The sequence below is a fragment of the Anopheles arabiensis genome, chromosome 3, assembly GCF_016920715.1.
Source record: "Anopheles arabiensis isolate DONGOLA chromosome 3, AaraD3, whole genome shotgun sequence".
Taxonomy (NCBI): Eukaryota; Metazoa; Arthropoda; class Insecta; order Diptera; family Culicidae; genus Anopheles; species Anopheles arabiensis.
The window spans coordinates 88,478,101-88,501,282 of NC_053518.1; the positions used below are offsets into that span (position 1 = coordinate 88,478,101).

Genomic DNA, 23,182 nt, shown 5'->3' on the forward strand with positions numbered 1-23,182 from the left:
ACACAAAAACATTGCTTTATCGATTGTTATCATGGTGTGCTGTTGTCGAAAATCTTATAACGGTAACGCTAACGAGATAACGTAATGATTCGGTTTTAATGTAATGTTTATGCTCAATTCCTGTGTTTTTGAACGTCTAAGGGCAAACAGATATATATGGTCCACTATTATTAATAAAACCATTAAATATTGTGTTATTAAAACGCTTCAGAATGTACAAAAATATGCGTTTGAGCGTAAAAAGGTTTTTAACAAATGCATCTTACTGGTCACACAAGTCCTTATCATCGTTTTGGCTTCTTAAATCACCACAAACCAACAGAAAAGTTTGAAAACCTTAATTATTTGATATTCAATCTATTTTAAGTAGTGGAGGATCTACTTGAGCTTGCCTGAATTGAAACACAACAGTCCATTTGTAAAGCAAAACACACTCGCAACATAAACCTTTAAAGCCGCCTTATTACACACGCTCGACAGAAGTTGAAGAAAGTGCATGAAGCTTACCCTTGCTCGGCAAAAGACGAGGCAAGTATAATTGAACGCTCCACGTGTGTTATAGCACTCTTGTGAACCGACTCTTGAACCCACCCTCTTAACCATTACCCCTTTTGGTCGGCAGTTCGACACGCGGAAATATTGTTTATCGAAGACAGACAAGATAAGCGCCCGTCTCAGGACTTCTTGCCGATGTTCTAAAGTGCAGCCCAAAGCAGAACCACGAACCATCAAAGAGCAGAAGACGATGGTGCTACTCTCTATCACATGGCAACATATGAAGAATTTAGCATCCATTCGATGCTGTTCGATTCATCGGCTACTGCTACAATTGCGCCTCTGAAGTAAGGTTATTACTACTCCAAAGCAGTGTAGTGAGGGAAGCACCGTGTCAATACACTGGGCGCTTTTGATCTGAGGCGTAGTATTGGCAGCAACACATCACCTACAACGGCAACGGCGTCTCCCTTTGCTAGAGATGGAATCTTCCGTTCGAGCGAAAAACTGGCCCTCTGTCTCTGTCCTACGCACAGCACAGCATACTAGTCGCAACAAGAACGCTCATAAAGAACATGGAGGTGTAAAGTATGGTGTACACGGGATGGGCGTCTGTGAAACATATCGCTACACAAGCTCTCTGCACTGTACAGGCACAAATCGGCACAGGCACATTCCCGCACACAGGAATCGCACTGCTGCTTCTGCACTCAAGTATTCAACACCCACCCAGCCAAGAAGGGCGCACGCGTTGGCAGTCCAGACAGAGGACGATAAAAGGCAAAGTGTACAAGCAAATTATCTTACAAGCTTGCAAACAACCTTCACCCAGGCCCAGGCCCGAAAGGGCTTTGGGGGAGGGGGCTTGCTTTCTTTCCGCCTTTTCGAAGTGCGGTAGTGCTAAATCCGGACACCCATGGTACTCGACGGTCGTGTTCCAGCAGCTTCTTAACACCGATTCAGACGGGCGCGCTTCCGTAAATGTTTTTTCGGATTTGATTATGCCGAGACACTCACTTCTTTCACGCTGCTCTTCCCCTGCACGAGAGGCACAGTGGGGAGAGTTGTGTATGTATATTGCATGAAATTGGTAAAAAGAAACTCCAAAAAAAAGGAAGGAAAGATGCCGACAAACACCCAGAAGCTACGGCGACAGTACAAAAAAACCAAGGCAAGCCCCAGAAAATCGATGAATTCGACAGCACATAGTGTAAGACATTTTACGGCTCAATTCAAATTTGATTGCTCGTGAGGGAAGGAAGGGAGATGAATGGGAGTGGAAGATAGAGACGGAGCGAAAAACAGTACCAATGCACTTCTGATGTCCCAAAAGAGACCTGATCTGACTTTTTTTGTCGGTTCTTGCTCTTGTTCCCCTTAAACAATGTACTCTCCCAATGTCCCGCTTACCATCCAAACCGAAATCCCAACCAACACACTCTATCAGAGGAAGTACTCGATCCGTTCTCTCTATCTTTCTCTCCTCTCCATCTTACTCCTTCCCTCTCTGTCCCTTTTGGTGCCACTTACTCAATCTCGCATAAAACATTCAATTTCCAATTTTCGCTAAAACTTTGCGCATCACCGAGCGCAACAGAACCCCAGACAGTGCCGAGGAAGTTGTTAGAGTGCGGGGAAGGGAAGAGAGGGTTCGAAACCACAAACGGTAATGCAAACGAAAAAGGGGTTTTAGGGTGGCTTTAGGTAAGGTGGGTAACTACCGCAACACACTCCTTCCGGGAGCCTGTTGGAGACACAGCACAGCTACATCTTTCGCTTTACCTGGTGTGTCCTTGCCCGCAACAACACAACAAAACGCACATACCACCATCCTACCAGGTACCTCTGTATGGGTGGATTTGCCCGAAAAGTTCACTTCCTTCAAGGGCTGTGCTGTGCTTGTGGGTTTGGGATTAAATAAAATCAAACAAGCAACGGTGCAAACTCCAGCTGTGTTACGTACAATGGGAAGGATACGTTCGATAAGCAACACACATACACACAGAGAAACAGCCTCGCAGCACACCTCTTAACATGGGAAACCTCTTCCGGTAGTGGTTCCGGAACGGTAAAGTTGCGCGAAACACTTTACCGAACAGAGCTACCAGGCAAATGGTACTCCGTCGGTCGTGCAAACCGATTCTCCCAGCTTAGCTCAGCGGTGGTCGCCTTCCAGGGTTCCTCCTCCCTTTTAGCAACGGTAATCGATATCGGAAGCGTCGTCAGTGTTTGTGCAGTTTTCAGTATGTGTGATTGACGATACAAAATGGGGAAAAAACGAAGTTTTTATAAGTATCGTCGTGTTCTCTTGCGTGATATCACCGGTACCGGATGCCGGAAGGTGTGTAATGTTTGTGTCTTTGTGATGCTGTCGCATCCTTTTTCTCAACTCTACAAGCCGAGCGAGCAGATAATAAAAATCTCATCCAACCGAGCAACCGATATAATTTGAATTGACAGTAGGAGCTTTTGGAGGAATTCGATGGGAATGCTGTATGTTGTACAGGACTTTCCGGACGACATTACCTTCACGGGATTGTCCGATACTGGGAAACAAACAACCTCCTTTTTGGATCAAAATTCCCCCAAAAAGCACCTATAACCGAGCAAATCCCTTCCCCGAATGAATCCAATCAACAAAGAAGAGCTTCTTCTCCATACCACCACCGGGGCCATTCGTTCCGTTCGCCATACTGCACTATTCGGCAACCGAATTGCAAAGGTTTCAAAAAGCTCCAATACTGGGTAAAAAGCGGTGTAAAAACTGAAGGGAGAATATTCCACACAACAACAAAAAAGTCGTCCAGAGACCTGAGCCCAAACGCTCTATCTTTCGTTCGAATGGGAGTGCACTTTGATAATGACCAATAATCTTGGCTCAGTTACATCAGCTTCTCGTTTTTTTTCTTCTCTTTTGTTTCTGTGCACCGTTTTCATCTATCTCTCGATTTTTCCACCCCTCGTTTGTCTGTTATTCCCACGGAACAATTCCATCCACCACCGGCGTCAATGAAATGCAATGCCAATCCTCGCGTGATGCGCTAAACCTTTCGCATTCTCGGCGAACTACTACTCTCTGCTCGAACGCCAACTTCCCAACCCAACGGCAATGTTTGCACACCTTGATCGAATTGATTACGAGAAAGGCACGGTGCAAACACAACGGTCTTTATCCGCAGGCGCAAGGGTAAAAGGGTTTAGGAAAAAAGCCAGCAACAAAAAAATGCTACTAAAACTGCAATCGCTTCGTTACCACTTCGTTCTCGTGGTCGATTTTTTCATCCGCTTTCGTCGGAGCAATTTTCGCTAATAACCCACCAAATGGAACTTGGGAAGCGGAGTTTGGAATCGCGTCGGTTCTTGATGATGAAAGCAGTAACAAACCGCACCGCAAGGAGAGTGTCCCGTAGTGTATTGGTTTTCCTGCTAGGAAAGGCGATGGGATTTTAGGGGTTTTTTTGCTGGACCTTACGTTTAATCGATCCGGACACAATGGTAATATTGTTTTGTGTGGTTTAGCACATTAAAAGAGGATATTCTTTCCCTATGGATTTTCCCTAGAGTGTTTTTGCGTAGAAAAATCTGGTAATCTAAAGGGTTGTAAAGATAAATGATTCTGACGGCACTATTTAGATTAACTATTACAAAGGTTTTCAGCGTGAGTGTAATGAAATGCAATGGAAGAATAGATTTAGTCAATTGGGTAGATAAATTCAACCTAGTTGATGAACGTCTGTCAAAAGAAAGCTGTAAAATTATAAGAATTAAAAAAAAAATTGTTCAAAAGTGTAGTATTAATCACCCATTAACTTCACTGTTTCAAACATGATAAATATATAATAAAAATAGACTCTTTTTTCAGAGTGATAATCACCAAAAAATCCATCATTACAACTAAAGTTAAATGATAATATCCATACATGGATATCCGAAAATAAAGATACATAAACCAACTCAATGAACAAACAAATGAACTCAAAGTTATTTAAGTTTGAAACTAAAAAAAAAAACTTTAAAATTAACCTAAAAACCACATCGAGCCAATTAGACCGAGGCATTGGTCTCCCCCCCCCACAAAACCCGAAACAATTGTAAATCGATTCAGCGGCAACGGCACCCAAACAAAACCCAAAAACTATCCACCAAAAAACAGCACGCGCACAAAAAAAAGCCATACGATGGACTGATTACATTAAAGTGGCTGCTATTCCCTTTGCCCTGTGGCGTTGTTCAATTTGTTTTGTTTTGCTACGAATTGCTACGAATCGCTTTTTGTTCCTTTTTTTTTTGTTCGAACGATGCATCGGTGCATTCGGCACAACCATACAACCATACACAAGCGAAAGGAAATTGGAAATTTGCTGTTTTGTATTTTTAGCAAAAGAAAACGCGCAAAAAGTACATTCTCATCCTTAGCCCAAGCGTCTGTTAGCGACTACCAACAGCGGGCTCGATGATGGTCGACCCAAGCCACGTAGACTTTGCACACCCAAGAAAAGGTTAAGTTTTAATCTAAAACCAACTCCTCTCCTCACCAAACCACAGCAGCTCTAGCAGAATTGGGGTTTTTTTTAGTATAAACAAAGGAAGAAATTGAGTTCCTCTGCTCTCTATTCGTCTATTACTTCGTTTTCGTAAGGGGAATGAGCTCTACTTTTAAAAAGGGATTTTCGTGCCAGCTAATTCAAGCGTCTTGCTACCAACCTACACTACTGTGGATGAGCTTTGTGAGCGGCGTCCGAGAAGCCCTTTTGTCCGTCGTCTTTGCCCGCACACAGTGTACGTTCTCGGTCCCGTGATTGATGACTGGGATGGCCATTTTCGCGTGGCGAAACGACGCAAAAGATATTAAATTAGTCTCGTTCGCAAGGAGGGAAAGAAATTTATCTTATTATACTGCGCCCACTCGATTCTAATAACCGAGGCGTTGGGGGAGAACAACCAGCAGAGAGCACTCACTAGCAGCACTGACGACGACAAGAAGATCCCTCTCGAGCACCGCCAGCAGCCTCCTACCGAATTCGCAAAAAATGTATTGCCAATCTACCCTTCTCTTCACTGTCTTACAACGGCTCACAACTCTTTGCCGCGTCCGATCAGAGAGAAAGAGAGAGAGAGAGACCATTAACTTTTGCCACTTTTGGATTGTTTTTTTTTTTACTTGGTTCAAGAGGACACGGGAGCCAGAATGAGCGTTGTAGCAAAGCGATGAGAGATGCGACAGAAGCGATAAGACTTCTGACCGAATGGCCACCTCAAAAGCACCCTCATTTTGTCGCCCAAGTAATGGTGAAAGAGTTGAACAGAAATTCGGAAATTGTGGGCCTTTGGTTTTGGTTTGTTTTGTTTCTGTCGTGCCTTTGTTGCACTTGGATGGGGAGTTGGAGTTGGAGATAGGTCTAGGGAAAGGTCGTCGTCTACGCCACTTCACAGCCACCAGAACAAGGGCGACACATCTTTGAACCCGGGCCGCCACCCGGCCAAGACACACCAACACCAGACACACGAAAAGAGACAGAAACGATTTGGAATGGCATCACACCAATGGACCAAGGGATAGAAACGGAAATATATTTAACAAATTGCCAACAAATGGGTCCTGTTTGTGTGTGTGCCGCACTACCAAGGAGGCGCCCAATTCCTTCACTTCACCTCGGGGAAGGCGTCGCGTCGGTCGCCTCGGAGGGCGCATTGATTCGGGCGGGGACGGTATGACCGGTGTGGCGTGGTCGTTAGGTTTTATTTGTCTAGAGGACACTGCTCCAACGATTGGCGCAAGTTTCTTTTTTTTTTTATTGTCCTCTTTCCTCCAAAGAAAGTGATGGCAAACTCTTTCGATTGCTACAAGGCCAAAGACACACCAACAAAACACGGAAGCTGGTTGTGGTTGAAAAACGAACAAATGAAAGAAACGCTACACGCAAAAGGTTCTTCCTTCCTTGTTACTGTCTCCCCTCTGCCCATTTGCTTCACAGTCTTTTTATGGCCATTGCATGCATAATTCGTATAATTTTGCAGTAAAGTCAATAAATTCAAATTCACCCATTGCAAACCTTGGGCTGCGCCTGGTGACTGCCTGCCTCTCGCCACACCAACACACACGAAACATCGGAAAGAATCGGCATGTGCCGGCGCAGTTCGAAACAACAAGCAGCGCAGAGCTGTGCGGACACAAGCGGAGACATAAACAAGCTTCCCCAGTACGAAGCGATTCCGTTTGAGCTGCCGGAGACGGAGACCATTCCGACATGGGCGCGCACATTCTTCTTCGCCCATGAATGGGAAATATGAGTACTTCTGCTCGGCTGTAACCAGTTTTTGTTTGATTTACCCTTACATCACCCCCTCCTTTACTTCGATTGCCTGAAATGGAGTCAATTATTGAAATTTTGCTCGATCGCTCGATGAAATGGGAAACTTCATAAAAAGGAAGTTGTGCTGTGGTGATGGTACGCCGCAATACAAAATACAGTAACAGTAGCGAGCTTGTAAAGGTTTACGAAAGTCGTAAAATTTATGCAGTGTGATACCGAAACGGATAAACAATACTGGAATGGTTTCGCTTTACTCTGGAGAGCCGAATTTGCGTTCTTCCAACGACCGCACATGCTTATATATTCGCAATAATGCATAAATGCGGTAGACAGTTTTTTCCCCTACAATAAAGTGCTTTTTTATCATCTGAAAAGATGTAAACTTACTAAAAATTATTACAGTCCAACATCCAGTAGTGAAATTCCAAGTGAAAACAAAATGTTGATTGCCAAATAATACACTTTTGTCACACAAATTGCATACCTTTGGGTGCAATTTTTAAGATTCGCACATTACGTTTTCAAAGTCAAAAATATAGTCGATATAGATAGACGAGAGGCTTTACAATCTTTACTAAACAGTTGCCGGGCAGCCACAAAGTTTGAATTATACAGCTGATGTTCAGTGTAAACCAATTACATCAACATATCAAGCAAAGTTTTTTTTTAAGTTGGACTTTTTGCGTGATTATCGAAAAGAGGGTATTGTATTTCGTCTGTGATATGATCTCCTCCAACGTATTAGCGTTTACCGTCAGACATTTTAGCTGTCAAATTGCCCATTTCGCGGTGTATTTCAGTATTTGTGTGTTCAGTATTTCGTACGGTAAAGTATAATACGTAAAATTATTATTTTAAGGTTTTTTTTAATTCAAAAACTATACCAAATAACAGCTAATTTAACACTGTACAATCGCCTTTCAAACTGCATAATTTCAGGCGCATTTACATCCACGAAAAATGCCAAAATGTGGTGTAAATTGCACTATGTTGAAATTCGGTTAATAATACGGTTATTGTCCTTAGCTCTTTAATAATGCTCGTTGCATATATATACCTCCAAAATACTCATTGATCCATTGATCCATATTGAGCAATTGTGGTCTAGCGATGTGCTGTATGGAGCGCACCTACGACTCCGATCCGACTCCGACTATTGTTAGTTCGATTCCGACTCCGGCAAAATGGAACCACTGAGCCGCCCGGAGTCGGAGTCGTTTGGAGTCGTCCGGAGTCGACCGGAGTCGTCCGAACGACTCCGGGCGACTCCGATTCCGGGCGACTCCGAACGTCTCCAGACGACTCCGGACGACTCCGAACGACTCCAAAAGACTCCGGGCGACTCCGACTCCGGGCGACTCCGGGTGACTCCGGACGACTCCGAACGACTCCGAACGACTCCGAACGACTCCGAACGACTCCGAACGACTCCAGACGACTCTGACTCCGAGCGACTCTGAGCGACTCCGGATGACTCCGACTCCGGGCGACTCCGGACGACTCCGAACGACTCCGACGACTCCGAACGACTCCGAACGACTCCGAACGACTCCGGACGACTCCGACTCCGGGCGACTCCGGACGACTCTGAACGACTCCGAACGACTCTGGAAGACTCCGGATGACTCCGAACGACTCCGAACGACTGCGGACGACTCCGGGCGACTCCGTACGGCTCTGGACGATTCCAAACCACTCCGGATATTGCAGCGCGGACCTACCTTCCGGAGTCGATTCCGAATTTATCGGAGTCGGATCGGAGTCAACTCCGGATTTTTGGCAACTTTACCCATCACTATTGTGGTCCATCTTTCAAGTGAAAAATCATCCCACAGATGCATTCAATGCACCCCATAACCAGCCCCAAAAAAAAACAGATCCTCTCTTGCCCTCACTTGAATCGAGTAACAATTCTACCCGAACCGGTGAAAACCGTTCAAATAGTCTAGTAGTAGCAACTGAAACTACTACCAGCAGGATCAATGTGGGTGGTATGCGCATATCGTCCAATTGGAGGACACGCTTTACATTCCGTTTCTCGTCAATTGTTTCCGTGCGTAAGAGAGAGAGAGAGAGAGTATGATGATAGGCTTCACGCATAAACGGAAGCAAAAAAACAACCCCTCCGTTCCAAATCCCACCGATGCAAACTTGCAACAAAGAATGGAGGTTTATAGAAATTGGTTCAGGAAAGGATGGGAAAAAAACCTTCATTTATCGGATTTCCGTACCCAATAATGGGAAGCCAGCGAGATGGAACTGAACCTTTGAATTTCCACCATTCATACAATGTCAATGCACACAGACAGACACACACAACTCACCGGACCCCATGCACAGCCGGGGTGTGGAATTTGAAATGTTATCACCGTTTTCCGTTCGCAAGTTGCAAAACGCCCATCGAAAACGTGTGTGTGTGTGTCCGTTGTCCGCTTCGGTGGGACGAAAACACGGGATGTGTGCGGTTCGGTTGCAGCATTGCAACGCCCAACACACGCAGCAGCAGCTCCAGGAAGAACAAGTGCCTTGGAAGCTTATCGTACTGACGGCACACTCGGTACTCGGTTCGTTCCAGGGGTGCTTAAATTCCTTACCCAGCATGCCCAACCATGCTCACTCCCAGAAGGTATTGAGTAGTGGTGAGTTGTGAGGAACCAGGAACCAGCACGCAGGAGACGCATTGCCAATCAACAGCTCGTCAGAATGCTGCCGTTGGCTCGTGGCAAGTTGTTTGCGTTTTTAGAAGCTCCATAAAGCTTATGTTTAATGTAAAAAATGTACAAAATACAAAAAAACATTAATAAACATTCCACTAACCAGTGGAACCACCAGCCAAACGATGCAGCTTCGTTGAACTCTCAACTTTAGGAGCTTTTAATTACTATTGATTAGATTGCATGCGAGAGATGGGAGCTCGTTTTGCACACCAAATCTCCTGCACACCTCCCCCCAGACAGACACTAAAAACAGATTCAACAAGTCATAAGCTAAATGGTACGAGCTCGTACGAGGTGCACACACACACACACACACACACATATATAAAGCGCAACCCAGCCCTGTTCGGCACCAGTGCGCGCAAAACGAAACGCGCGCCCTGGCTTATGCAAATGAGCAGGCAGTCCCCAGCCAACGTTTGCACTCATAATCGTTTATCATGAAATTACGGACCACCCAGCATATAAACCACCCTGGGGGGGTGGGGTGTGGGGGGGGGGGGGGGTTTAGGGTGTCGGTAGCCGTCTAAACAAAACTTTTGCCATTGACTGTGATGAAAAGCGCACAACCGCAGCGGCACCGCACGGTTCGAACTAAAGGGGGGGGGGGGGGGGGAGTTTCGGTATTGAGAGGGTGGCGGGGGGGGAACGGTGGCATGGCAAAAACGTTTCAATGTTTTTGGGACCAGCCACCATTACCACCCTCAGGCCTCTTCCCCCCTTTTGGTGGGGTTCGAAAGTCAGTATCTAGACCAGAAGAGCGGTGCCATGTCTCGGGCCTGACTCTGTATGACATGGAGGTGACATCGAAGAGGACTGGATCACACACACACACACACACGGAGTTTTCGATAAACATGCAAATGGTGTCGACGATATGATGGCACCCAACAAACGACACCAAAGCTGGAGGGTGGGGGGGATGGGAGAGAGTTTCAAAACTTTCACCTAGGATGACTCTTTTTTTGTTGTTGTTTCGCTGTAGTACTCCAACTATCATGTCGCATGTCCTCCCATATTCTCACTTCATCCAATTCCACCCAACAATGGATATTGTGTTGTGTACCTTCCCTCCCGATGTAGCTAGTCAGTGTCCTCTAGAGATATACCAACACACACACACATACACCTATATAACGCTGGCAGGGAAAGGAAGGTAACACACTTTGTTGCCACGCGGAGGAGCTATTCCACTATTTCCAACCTTTACTCTAGACATAGCGAAGCATTTATCATCAGGTTCACACTCTTCTTCCTGCAAGGGCCACACCCAGCCACTACTGTGGAGCTACGCAGAGGACGCGACCGACATGATACACGTCATAAATGAATGTAATTAAAATTTACTGAATTAAAACAGTGCACAAACTCCCTCCACATCTCGAGCCACGAGTGACAGCGACAGCCTTGAGGGACGAGCGGAGAAATAGGAGGGCGGCTAGTTGTCTCTACCGGCTTCAGAGTAGTAGGTAGTGTTGCGAAGGTATTACAGCGAGCGATATTAAAGTCTTTTTTTTTGCAAAACACACACCCAACTCCATCCCGTTTGAACCTCCAAACTGGAGTTGGACCCCGAACGCGCAAAGGGGTGTTGATTGCTGGACGCTATTTGTAGACATCACATGGTCTGGGCCTGTGTGCGAACCAATTGCACGACACGGGCAATAGAGGGGGATTAGATGAAGCTCGGCGAGGTTTTATCTAATTTGGTGCCATTTCGTACTGTGCCGGGTTGTCCCGTGTGATGCGATTTGCAAACTTCTGCTCACTACAGACAGACCTAGCAGCGGAGAGCGATGCTTGGGATTGGGCCCACCGGAACCGGGATCCAATTGGCGGAGGAAATGAAAACCTGCCTTGCTGTCTGGCTGGCAGAGCTGCAGAGTGCCCCGAAACGGACTTATTAATTGCATTTGCACCGGTGCGTTGGGGGGGGGGAGTGGTCACACCATATGTCAACTTACTGGGGATGCAAATCAAGACCCTACCGAGCATTCTGGTTGCAGGAGCATTCAGGAAGTGAGCACTGAGATTTGAGGGATGGTGTGAGTTGGCACTTTCGGTATATTTGAGGTCTCAATGCGCACCTGGGACTTAGATATAAAGCCTGATAACTCTTTAAAGGGCATAGTTTATAATAATTCCATAAAAAAATCACTTAACTGCCGTCAAATTCTAATTTAAACTCCCCAAAAATGCTCTCTTACCTTGTCAACACGATTTGTACAAATTTACGCTCCCTCCTCCAGGGACTACCCCCATGTGCTACCAGAAATGAGCATTATAACGTTGTTAATTTTCAATTTAAAAAAAAACCCGTCCTCCATGCGTGCAACGGTTGTGAGCCGTTTTTGAAGGTTCTCCAACTCACAGACACAAAAAAAGAGACGATTTATCTACCGACCTTCCCCAAAGGTACGATCCGGGCCCACGGGCTGTCACCACCAACGCATTGCCAGTGCCGTTTCATCAGCGCAGTATGTAAAGAGTGAATGGCCTCGCGAGGATACTCGCGCGTTGCTCTTTGCCTTTCTTTCAACGCCTCCTTTGCTCTCTCTCTCTCTATGCTGCTACAACATTCCTCGGGTTCGCCGTTCAAAATGGGGCGCCGCTGAAATGGAAAGAGAGCAGCAACAACACAGCAAAAAAGTGACCAAGCGGAAATTAGGAACGCTTGATGAAAGTTTAACGTCAAGGAAAATTACGCCCAAGCGCGTCCGCGTGCAGACGAACAGCCGACGCTACACTCGCTCGAACCCATCCATCATGCGAGGATTTGTACGGCAAGTACCACCGCCTTCTCACACTCACCTCTCACACACGCTGCCTTTTGCTGCTTCCGGTACAGCAGCACCCACGGTTTTGCCACCGCCCTGCTTTCCCATCATCATCATCTGCCTGAAATGACGGACGGGGACGGTTTTCCATATCCCACCACCATGCCACACTACTCACACTTACACTACACTACACACACTACACCAAAGACAGTGGAAAAAATGGAGGTATTTTCGCCACCAAGTCGCAGTTCTGTCGGAGCGCAGTCTTTGCTCTCCTTTGCTCCTTCTCACCGCCTACTACGATGTGTTGAAACGCGTGACGTTTTAGGCTCTGGGTGCATCTTCCCGCGCGGCTGGTTGATTTCATATTTTTATCTACACCTGCGAAGTAGGCGACGGATGCACGCCTCTCAACTCAGCTGTGACTTGCAGGAAGTCAACTTTTGACGTCCACACAGACACGAAAAGTTGCACCATGCAAGGGAGCAAAACAAAAAGGCGAAGGCGAATAAAAGTTCATTTATAATTTCATTAACTGCTGTTTGGCGTTCATCCTTATCGGGGTGGATGGAGTGCTGGTATGTATATTCTGGTAAAATATAGTTCGCTGTTCTCTTTGCGGTAGTGATGAATGATGTAAAACAACGAATTTCGGATAACGTTTCTGAAGGGAGCTGCATGATAGATGGCGCTACGGGACGCTCTGTGGGAGCTGTTACTATGTTTTGGTCCTTCGAGCCGGATCTACTACAGCTCTAAACGTTCCGTTTTCTTCTTTTAAGCGATGTTTTTTTAAGCTCTCTGTCATCAATGTTAGTTTAAATAATTATTTCAAATTTATAACATCTCCACTAATGCTCCGCCCTTACCCTCTCTTTCTCGCCCTTTGCTACACAGTTTGGTGAATCAAACGATGTCCGAGTTGGATGCGGGACAGGTCCGGCGGATACTGCACGAGGCGCTCGGTCTTTGGGCACAGCACGCGAACATAAACTTCCGCGAGGTGTACAGCACGGACGCTGACATACAGGTCATGTTTGCGCGCAAATTCCACGGCGACGGCTATAACTTTGACGGCCCCGGGAAGATTCTCGCTCACGCCTTCTATCCCGGCACGGGCATCGGAGGGGACGCTCATTTCGATGCGGACGAGAAGTGGCTGCTAAATGAACCGCTCGATGCAGAAGGTAAGCTGGCCATTAAACGGGTCTATTTTGAGTGTTTCAATGTGCAACTAAATCCCCGTGCTTTCTTTTCCTATCCAATCAGGCACACGGCTTTTCGATGTGGCGGTGCACGAGTTCGGCCACTCGCTAGGGCTTGGGCACTCGTCGCAGCAGGATGCCATCATGTTCCCGTGGCACCACATCTCGTACCGCGGCAAGGACACAATCCCGGAGGACGATCGGCTCGGCATCCAATCGATCTATGGACCGCGCAAGAAGATCTACGGCAAAAATCCGGAACGACATACGCCGAGCACGACGACCACGACCACCACCACGACACCGGCGCCACCGCCAAGGCCAACGACAAGGCCCTACTATCCCGTCAAGAACACGACGGGCCACCCGTGGGAAGGACTGTATCCGCACGGTCGTCCTTACACTACGCGAAGGACTACCACCACCACCACCGAGCGAAGTCACCATCGAGAAGATGAGGAAACCCGATATCGAACGCAACTTCCTGCAACGACGGAAACGACCACCGTACGGCATCGGCCCCATCATAGACCTCATCATCGAACAACCACGACGACAGCGATGACAACGACCACCACCACCACAACACGGCGACCGTACCGTCATCGGACGACGATCCACCCGAACCCATGCAACACCAGTTTCGACGCGATCACGCTGATCCGCAACGAGCTGTTCATCTTCAAGGATCGCTGGCTGTGGCGCATGAACGAGAACGATCTGCACCGGCCGACCCCGTTCGAGATCCATCGCATGTTCTTCGGGCTGCCGGCGGACTTCGAGCGCATCGACACGGTGTACGAGAACAAGCACCAGAAGATCATCTTCTTCATCGGTAAGCAGTGCTGTGATGATGTTCTATGAAGCTGTCACGAATCTCGATATTAACGCCGCCCTACTCTTCTCGATCTCGATTTTAGGCAAGCAATACTACGTGTTCAACTCACAGTACCTCGAGCCGGGGTACCCGAGACCACTGACCGATCTCGGGCTGCCGGACAGCATCGAGCGGATCGATGCGGCCCTGGTGTGGAGTCACAACAATCGCACCTACCTGTACAGTGGTCGACTCTACTGGAAGTGAGTTCAACTCCCTAATCCGCCCCAAGAGGTTCCATAACACCAGTTTCTAAATGTCCACATATTTCACCGCCCGTTTTTCAGATTCGACGAAGACACGAACCGCGTCGAGCTAGACTACCCGCGCGACATGTCCATGTGGAGGGGCATCGGGTACAACATCGACTCCGCGTTCCAGTACCGCGACGGCAAGACGTACTTCTTCAAGGGCCGTGGCTACTGGCGGTTCAACGATATGAACATGAGCATTGCGCACGAGTACCAGAAGTCGTCCGCCAGGCGATGGATGAAGTGCCACGAGCGCCTGCTGCTGAACGATCTGGACGAGGATATCGATGTACCGCCGACCGTAGTCCATACGGCCGGTGTTGGCACCAGCCGGGGTACGAGCCTTGGACGAAGCGATGGCTATGCGCCCGATACGATACTGCTATTAGTGTCCTGCTGTCTGGTAGCGGTGGTTTTGTCCCACTTTTCCAAACATTACGCTTAAAGCAGTGATTAGAGGTGTGCAATGAGAGTGGAAATGAAATGATGAGGTTTTTTGTTTTGTTTTCGGGTGCATTCCCATTCAACGGTGGTTTGTTTCAGAGGTGCCACACTGTCTTGACTATTTTGGGCCCGGGAAGTGATACTTTTGGCGCTTGCTGGTGATAAAGCTTTAATCAACTATATGTGACAGTTAAAGGGGAGGAGTCTGGTGATACAGTCGTCAACGTCAGTACGACTTAATAACATGCCCGTCATGGGTTCAAGCCCGTCATATGGACCATCCATCCCCCCGTAGCCAAGGACTGACTATCCTATCCGACTGCCTGGTACACGAAATAATTATCGATATCGGAATATTCTGTATATTCTACCATGACTCCGTAGCGTTAGGTCATGCACCTCCAATAAAAGACCTGGCACCTCTGAAACCTATATTGATACTGATCAGCTTAGCAATTCCCTCAAAACCCCAGAACGAGAGTATAAGGGATCATCCATTAAGTACGTAATGTCAATAAAAAGTTGTTTATCCCTATTCTCCCTCCGCCCTTTGAGAGCATTACGTAATGTCCGCAAGCGTCTAGGAGAAGAATAGCCAGATACGCTCTCGATGCTTGGTAAATAGCTCTCTTCTCACATCTTCCATCTCTCCTGTGATCCGTTCCATGCCAAAGGGCTGAGTCCAGAAACAGTTCTTAGGGGCGGCATTCGTTCAGGATTCGTTCCATGATCTGGAAAGAATTTGCGAAATTATAGGGAAAAGGGTGTCCCATTGTACAATCATTCAGCTAGATTATGTTGTCCTCTGCACAAGATACTCATTCATTAGGATGAATGCACTACCGATAGGGATCGGGCGATGCATAGAACGTTACATTTCGGTTTGGCGTATGACTACTCAAAAAAAACCCAAAAACCAACATTTCATGTGCACTTTCACACCGCCTCTAATCACTGCTTTAAGTGGTATGCGCATAACCACCGCCCACCGCACACCGGGGCTTTTCCATCTCACCTTAGTACGGTTAGCGAAATCAATTTCCCGCGATCCCGTCAGCGGCGCAGGATCTGGATTCTGGTGCTTTTTTGCTATATTTAGTCTCGTTCTGTACGGTAGAACATAAACGTGATCGTCTGTAGGATAAATAAATGTAAGCTAGGCGCGGTTACGAATGCCGTACGAAAGCCTACACATACACAACTTAAGCGCAAAAGAGAACCATTAAGATGGCGAATGCTTGTGCTTGTCGATGTGAAGTGGACAGCAAGTGTGCACAAGTAATAAAACAATTGTGAAATCTAATCGGAAACTAATGTTAAATGGAAAAAATAAGATTTAAGGTACAAGAACATATTGAGAAATGAGTAGTTTATTAGTGTGGGAAGCTGAAAATTCGACCACAGCTGGGGCGTTTACGCACTCCAACCACCCTTTCCGTGACCTACACCGGCACTAGCTCCGCCACACCACTTGGGTTGCGGTTTGAACAGACAGTTCGTCGGCTGCTTCAGCAGGTACGGCCGATCGTCCTTCACCTTGTACGGCTGCGTGTACTTCTGACAGACGGCCGCCGTGGTCGTACACTCGGACGGTGGATAATGGCGCGAGATGCGGTACGGCTCGTGTCCGTACACCTGCCGATGGTACTCGGTGCTGGTGTGGTAGGCGAAGCTGCTCGTCGTGGTTTGCGAAACGCTCCACGAGGGTGGCTGCAACGGGAGGAGGCAGGAATCGGGGCGGGGTCACGATACAAAATTCAAATAGTAGGCGCTGTGTTGAAAGACGCACACAGACACACACACACACATAAACGTACAGATAAAAAACGAACACGAAGCAGATGAGGAGCAGACGTTACGATGGGTGACGAACGAAGGGCACACACTCTACTTCTTCCCTTTGCGAGATTCTTGCATGTATCGGTGAAAGGCAAGCTTTTTGTCGATCGCGTTCTGCTTCGACCGGGCAGCACGTATACCACCGCCACCACTACCACTACCACTCACCACATCGTGCTTGTTGATGGAAGGCGTCATCAGCGGACACTGTTCTGGCTTTTCGAACGGCGTCAGTGGAGTCGTCAGGCGATTAATGGACGACAGAGAGTGGCGGCTATCCATTGCGCCTGCTGCTGCAAGCTGCCCCGAGTCGCCACTGTTGCGTTGCGAGCTTATCGTAATGGTCGAGGCGGACGATGGCGAACGGGAGGCAACGGACGCCGTGCTTTGCACCGTTTTGCCTGACCCGGTAGACGATTCCGATTTGGAGCTGGAAGAGGAGCTCGTGTTGGAGCTGGAGCTCGAGCTGGAACTGGAACGCTTGCCCGGACCGGCAAGCGTTCCCTTCTTGGCAAACACGAACGGTGGTGGCCTTGGCTTGGGTTTCACCGGTACCGCACTTCCGAGGGGTGGATCTTCCCCGGCCGGCACGACCGTGCCGGAGAGTTTCTTCTCCCGGCCACCTCCATCAACCTTGCGCACTCGGTACCGCATGTGAAGCTTGCCCTCGTGCAGGTAGTTTTTCACCTGCCGGTGGGAAAGCGACACGCACCGTTCCTCGTCCAGCAGTTCGGCGAGATTTTCCGAGTCGGAGTTGCAACGCTCCACAAACTTAACGGTGCGGGAGAAGACGCTCGCGTCGGATGCATCATCCTCGACCACCGGCGGGATGGTGGTGGCCTCTTTGTCCGTCCCATTGGCGGGTGGCGCAAACGGTCGGCCGCTAATCTCCAGCTCGTAGCAGTACTGGGCCGCCTCCTCGCGCCGCCCGAAGTAAAGCATCAGAAAGGAGAGCTTCTTGTGGGCGACGTCCGAGAAGAAGTAGAACAGGAAGCGCTTGCTGAACGCATCGACCAGCTTGAGACCGCCGAGCGAGATCTGCTCCTTGAACACGAGCGAGGTGCTCTCGCGGAACCGGAACACCTCGCCCAGCTCTTTGTGGCCCTTCGCTAGATGGTCCTCGATCTCGTGCTGCAAACCTTGCCAGTTGCATCTGGAAATGAAAGCGCAAGTACATACGATCAGAGCGCATTTCAGTGACATCCGTTTAAGGTTGAACGGCCTTACTTGATCACGTTCAACGAAGCAGCCACACATCGGTACGGCCGGAAGCGACACTCGACCAAGTGCGCGTCCATCTCGCTCTGCACAAACTTCCAGGTACATCCGTTCGGTGCGTAGCGGCACGGACACATCGCTTGGTGCAGCAGCTTCTCGATCGGGTTCGGTACCTTGCCATCCTTCAGCTTCGCTCCACACTGAAGCGGCAGAAAAGTCAGTACAGAAGAATGGATTAGAAACGGGGTAAGACACATTGTTGTATGAAAACCGGTGGCAGCCCAAAAACAATGGAAAACTGTCGAACAAGGGCTAAGGCAGCGTGTACCGCGCGCTCTTATCGGACAGATGTTAATGTATTGCTGCCCCTGTGTTGCTGCCTCTTCCGGAGTCGTTGGGTGGTCGTGTTTTAGCGCTTATCATACCAACAGGCCGCCGCCCCGGTGGGTTTAGGCGTGTACGGAACAACATATCAGGCCTAACTTTATCTGTGAAAAATGCAATCAAAGCAACGAACAGCAAAACGGCGACGGGCAAGTAGGTGTGCCGCCCCCTAGGCTAGAGCTGCGCCTTGTTTGTACAAAAGATATTCGCCATCTTGAAATGACGCGCATCGTAGTAGGCTGTTCGTTGCACGCTGTTCGGTGCGCGTTGCTCTGGGGAGTTTGTTTTTCGTGTTTCGACTATTGGAATTAAATTTATTACGATATTAAATGAAGTCTGCTCCCGAGTTATCAGTGCATCTCGAATATCTTCGTGCGATCCTTCTTCTTCTATTCCCAATTACCTTACACTTTCAGTAAGAGGCAATCCATCAAACCTGAACCATATAGTTCCAAGAAGAATTAGAAAACGTTGCTCTCAAGCAACTCGGGAACAAACGACATCGAACTTCCAGACACTCTCACCATCTCCCTAGTACTCACCGTACATAGCGTCCTGTTCTTTGACTCCTTGCAAGCGGCGCAGTAAAAGTGATCCTTGGCAGCACACTGGTACACCTCCCCATTCGGGAAATTGCAACACTGCTTACATCTCCAGTTTTCCATTGTCGTTGTAGGTTATGCAGGAATCAACTAACCAATTATACTCTGCCCACAGCGACAGGGATTTTAATGGTGATATCCCGCTCAGCAATCGGCAATTGCGAATTCCTGAGAACCACCTCTAGAGGAACGCAGATGCACACTTTCACTCGCGCACTGACGGCCTTCCAATGGCTACTTCGCTGTTTGGCAACACAAATCACGCTTTGACATTTCTGCCGTTTTCCATTTTGGCAACCCTGCTTTAATCCCTTTTTTTTGCACAGAGCTTCTTCCTTATCGTAATTTCAGCCACTTGGTCCAAGCTTCAACATCGGAGGCACTAATCGACGTATGTGTAACAGCACTTCCCGTCTGGTAGACAGTCCGGATTATACTACACTGCGCAAGCTTTTTAAAATATGTAAAAAAACAAAAACAAAACGTGTTTGAAGGATACCTCAGGTCTCGGGTGCCAGCGTTATCAGATAAGCTGATATCGAAAGGAAAAGTATCGAAAAATTCCTACACTGATGACGCCCGTGCTCGATTTGCTCACTCGTCACACACACACACACACACGATTTGCAATACGACAAAACGTTGGAAGAAGTTCAGGAAATGAGTGCACGTGGAATTACACCTGCAACACACGGAAACGATTGCAACGATCGCCAAAACCTCAGCACAAGCCACCCAACGGTTCTTCCCAAGGCACTCCCTCCAACCGGGGACGACCTTCCACCCGGGTCCGTCACCTTCGACAGGCGAAACTGATCTGACAGCCACGCGCAGCACGGCTTGTGCCAAAATGTGTCTTTTACCACCCCACGGCTAACCCACCCGGCCCCGGGTCCTGTGTACATCGGTCCGGTGTACGGAGACACAATCTACCCAGTTAGTTTGTCTTATCGTTGCGCTATCGTCCACACACATCGACAATGTCGACGGGAGACTGTTCCACGCGACAGCTACACCCGTGCCTCCGCCCAGAGATGACTCAGATTGATGGACAAGACGTCTCGGTCGGTGTCTCCGATAGCACTGATTTCGCAGGTAACCCGGCACACCCGGCGGAAAGCAGACATCCCATCCCAAAGGTCCGCGGGGCCGTCAATTTGAGGAAGTTTACTTTACTCTTTCGGTGCAGCATAGCCCCGCAGTTTTGCTTTATTACGGAGGTACATTTAAGATAAGGAGGAGCTAGGTTTACCACCTCATCAGTTGCGCTGCGGAGAGTCATCGCCAAAAAGGGGGTTTAGAATCGACAGGGTGGTGGCGCATGTCAGAGCATTACCACTACCTGAAGTCCGGTACTGATAGGGAAATTAGTTTGTGCATCGTTTGTAGATTCGCTTATCAAGCTTGCGAGGGAGACGAAGCTCAAAACACCAATAGGAAGGGTTTAGGTTGGTTTGTTGCTTTAACAGCGATCGCGAGATGAGTCTGTGAAACGGAGATTAGTTGATTAGTTGGTTGGGTAGCAATGGGTAGATTTGAGAAGATCTTTAAAATTTGTAACTTATTGTAACCGGCCACTACACATTTCACACGCATTGACGCACCAGTACTTATAAAACAACGTATACGGGCATGTTTCTACAGTATCATACATGCTAATTATGTAAGAACCGATGTTTGTTTAATAAACCTCAGATTTAATCTCAGAACCTAAACAGTCATATCGTGTAGGTTTTCTTTTGAATTTCTTGTCCTTTCGGTTGCATCGGTTGACTCTTATTGTTTGGAGTTAGTACGGCCAAAGTAGACATGTTTTGTTATTAAATGCAGCCTGAGGAGTCAATGGCACTTGTTGCTCATGAAAACTAAATTTTGACATCAAAGGTATATTACATTCGTCCACATAATCATAGGTGCACCCATCAATGATTTGACTTTGTCGGTGGTTTGACTTTAAATCAAGGTGTTTGTGTACACAACATTTTTTTCCATTTCCAATTCGATACTCCGAAAGATTATCCATCGAATGGTATAAACAATTTCAGCACAGCTGCAGAACTGGCCAAGATATTTGCGAATATTTCCAATATGGTTGAGTGAACCATCAATTCATTAAGCCACTGTATTAGTGGTGGGAGCTCGGAATCGGACCTACCCGATTCCGATTCCGTGTACGGAATCAATTCCGGAGCCGATTCCGATGCTGGAATCGATTCCGGAGCCGATTCCGGAGCCAATTCCGGAGCCGATTCCGGAGCCGATTCCGGAGCCGATTCCGGAGCCGATTCCGGAGCCGATTCCGGAGCCAATTCCGGAGCCGATTCCGGAGCCGATTCCGGAGCTGATTCCGGAGCCGATTCCGGAGCAGATTCCGGAGCCGATTCCAGAGGCGATTCCTGAGTTGGCTTCGGAGCCGAGCGGACTCCGGAGCGAAATCAGTTCGGGAATCTCCATGAGAATGGATCTTTTACAAGTAAATTTGGATTTTTGCGGTTATCAATAAGTAGTATGATTGGACCCAAACGCCTATTTTTATGGCGATGCCGAAACTGACTCCGTTTGGTAGCCGATTCTAATTTATGAGCCATTTTCGACTCGAGAGCCGACTTCGATTCCGGAACCGATTCCGGAGTCGATTCCGGAACAAAATCCGATTCCGGAATCAATTCTGGAGCCGATTCCGGAAGCGATTCCGATTCCGGAAGCGATTCCGATTCCGGAGCCGATTCCGGAATCAATTCTGGAGCCGATTCCGATTCCGGAGTCAATTCCGGAACCAATTCCGGAATCGATTCCGGAAACTGATTGCGGACCTACTATCCGGAATCGATTCCAGAAAACTGCGGAGCTAGCCGGAATCGATTCCGACAAAAACTACATTTTTCCCATCACTACACTGTATGCAACAATGTCGCACATTGCTTTGACAAAGTGTATTCCAATTAGCCGCATGGCACTGATGAGTCAGCGCCACCCCTTTGGCTGGCAATAATGCGCCATTTGTTTATTTCTCTTCCCCCCAATGAGCTGCCCTAAACAGCACGGTCATCAAAGCAGTCGCCTGGTGTTGCCAATAGCAGTTGCTGCTCCTCAGATTGAACGCATCGTCATCATATCTTACCATGGTACCAATGGGGACTTTTAAACTTATTCTAAACAAACCATTACAATTCAGTGTAGTATTGGAAAGGCAAGCAACTTTTAGCGTACCGTAACGTGCGATCCACTTCAAGTGCTTGGCCACAATTTACTCAACACCGATCATGTACGACGCCTTTGAAACTGTAGTTCATTTGCGGGACACATTCTTGCAAACCGCTTTTGGACAACTCAATGTAATCGGCTAATCGAACCATCATCATCATCATGTCAATCGAATTATTTATCTACTATCTGGCAACCGAAACAGTAGCACCACAGTGTGGGATGTGTAAAACAATTGTCACCGTGTGTCGGGCCCTAAAAAGGCCTGATTAATCACTGCTCAACCAAACGAACACCTCCGCCTGCCAGTAATATAATCGACACTAATTGGTTCGGGAGCAGGATCGGTGATTGATTTGTTATCGTCTATTCCTCCCACCTGCAGCCCAATTTTACAGGGCTGATTATTACCGGGAGCTTGCATTTATACACCCACCCACCTATTGCTGTCCGTGTCTTATCCGACCCATTATCAGCGGGTGTTATATTAGAGCTTGCCTCACAGCAAAACGAGCGCCACTGGATGTTGCCTGCCGTTACATCGTTCGAATAATGGACACTTTCTGTGCGGTTGATCGATCACTTCTAAAGCACAAACACATTAAATCACCCTTTACACGAAGTGTAACGCGTTTCTATCAACACTGGCAACAAGGGGCACACCGATAACAGCAACTACTTTCCCAGCGGCGACTGCGATCTTGCTCCGCTGATGAAGCGCTTGCACTCACTGAATGGATGGATGCTGGGGCTGCAGCTTCATCGACGCGATCGGACGCGAGCTTGAAACAGACGCACACATGCACACGCAACAGCGCAACGCGTGTAGCACACACGCACGCACACAGGGGA

The 23,182-nt window shown here is 48.0% G+C and overlaps 2 protein-coding genes across 6 annotated transcripts in view; one reads left to right on the plus strand and one right to left on the minus strand.

Annotated features, from left to right (window-relative positions):
- The window catches only part of LOC120900989 (matrix metalloproteinase-2), a 264,511-nt gene extending 248,124 nt beyond the window's left edge, over positions 1-16,387 (plus strand). For all 3 annotated transcript variants that reach the window (XM_040308652.1, XM_040308653.1, XM_040308654.1), the window contains 4 exons: positions 13,204-13,493; positions 13,576-14,346; positions 14,432-14,591; positions 14,676-16,387. In XM_040308652.1, the coding sequence (XP_040164586.1) occupies positions 13,204-13,493; positions 13,576-14,346; positions 14,432-14,591; positions 14,676-15,084 (1,630 nt within the window). In that variant the 3' untranslated portion in view covers positions 15,085-16,387. The remainder of the gene's footprint in view (positions 1-13,203; positions 13,494-13,575; positions 14,347-14,431; positions 14,592-14,675) is intronic.
- Positions 16,388-16,435: 48 nt separating this feature from the next.
- LOC120900990 lies at positions 16,436-23,071 on the minus strand. Of its 3 annotated transcripts, none has more exons than XM_040308658.1 (6): positions 22,771-23,071; positions 20,382-20,611; positions 19,067-19,576; positions 18,150-18,340; positions 17,091-18,075; positions 16,436-16,793 (listed from the first exon to the last, which is right to left on the minus strand). In XM_040308658.1, exons 3-6 carry the CDS (start codon positions 19,187-19,189, stop codon positions 16,497-16,499), a joined length of 1,596 nt encoding a protein of 531 aa, XP_040164592.1. In that variant the 5' UTR covers positions 19,190-19,576; positions 20,382-20,611; positions 22,771-23,071; the 3' UTR covers positions 16,436-16,496. The 3 variants fall into 3 exon arrangements, 2 of the variants coding, with proteins under 2 accessions (XP_040164592.1, XP_040164591.1); XM_040308657.1 differs by having other exon boundaries at positions 16,436-16,854; XR_005739268.1 differs by lacking the exons at positions 20,382-20,611; positions 22,771-23,071 and having other exon boundaries at positions 16,685-16,793; positions 16,901-18,075.
- Positions 23,072-23,182: the final 111 nt, after the last annotated feature.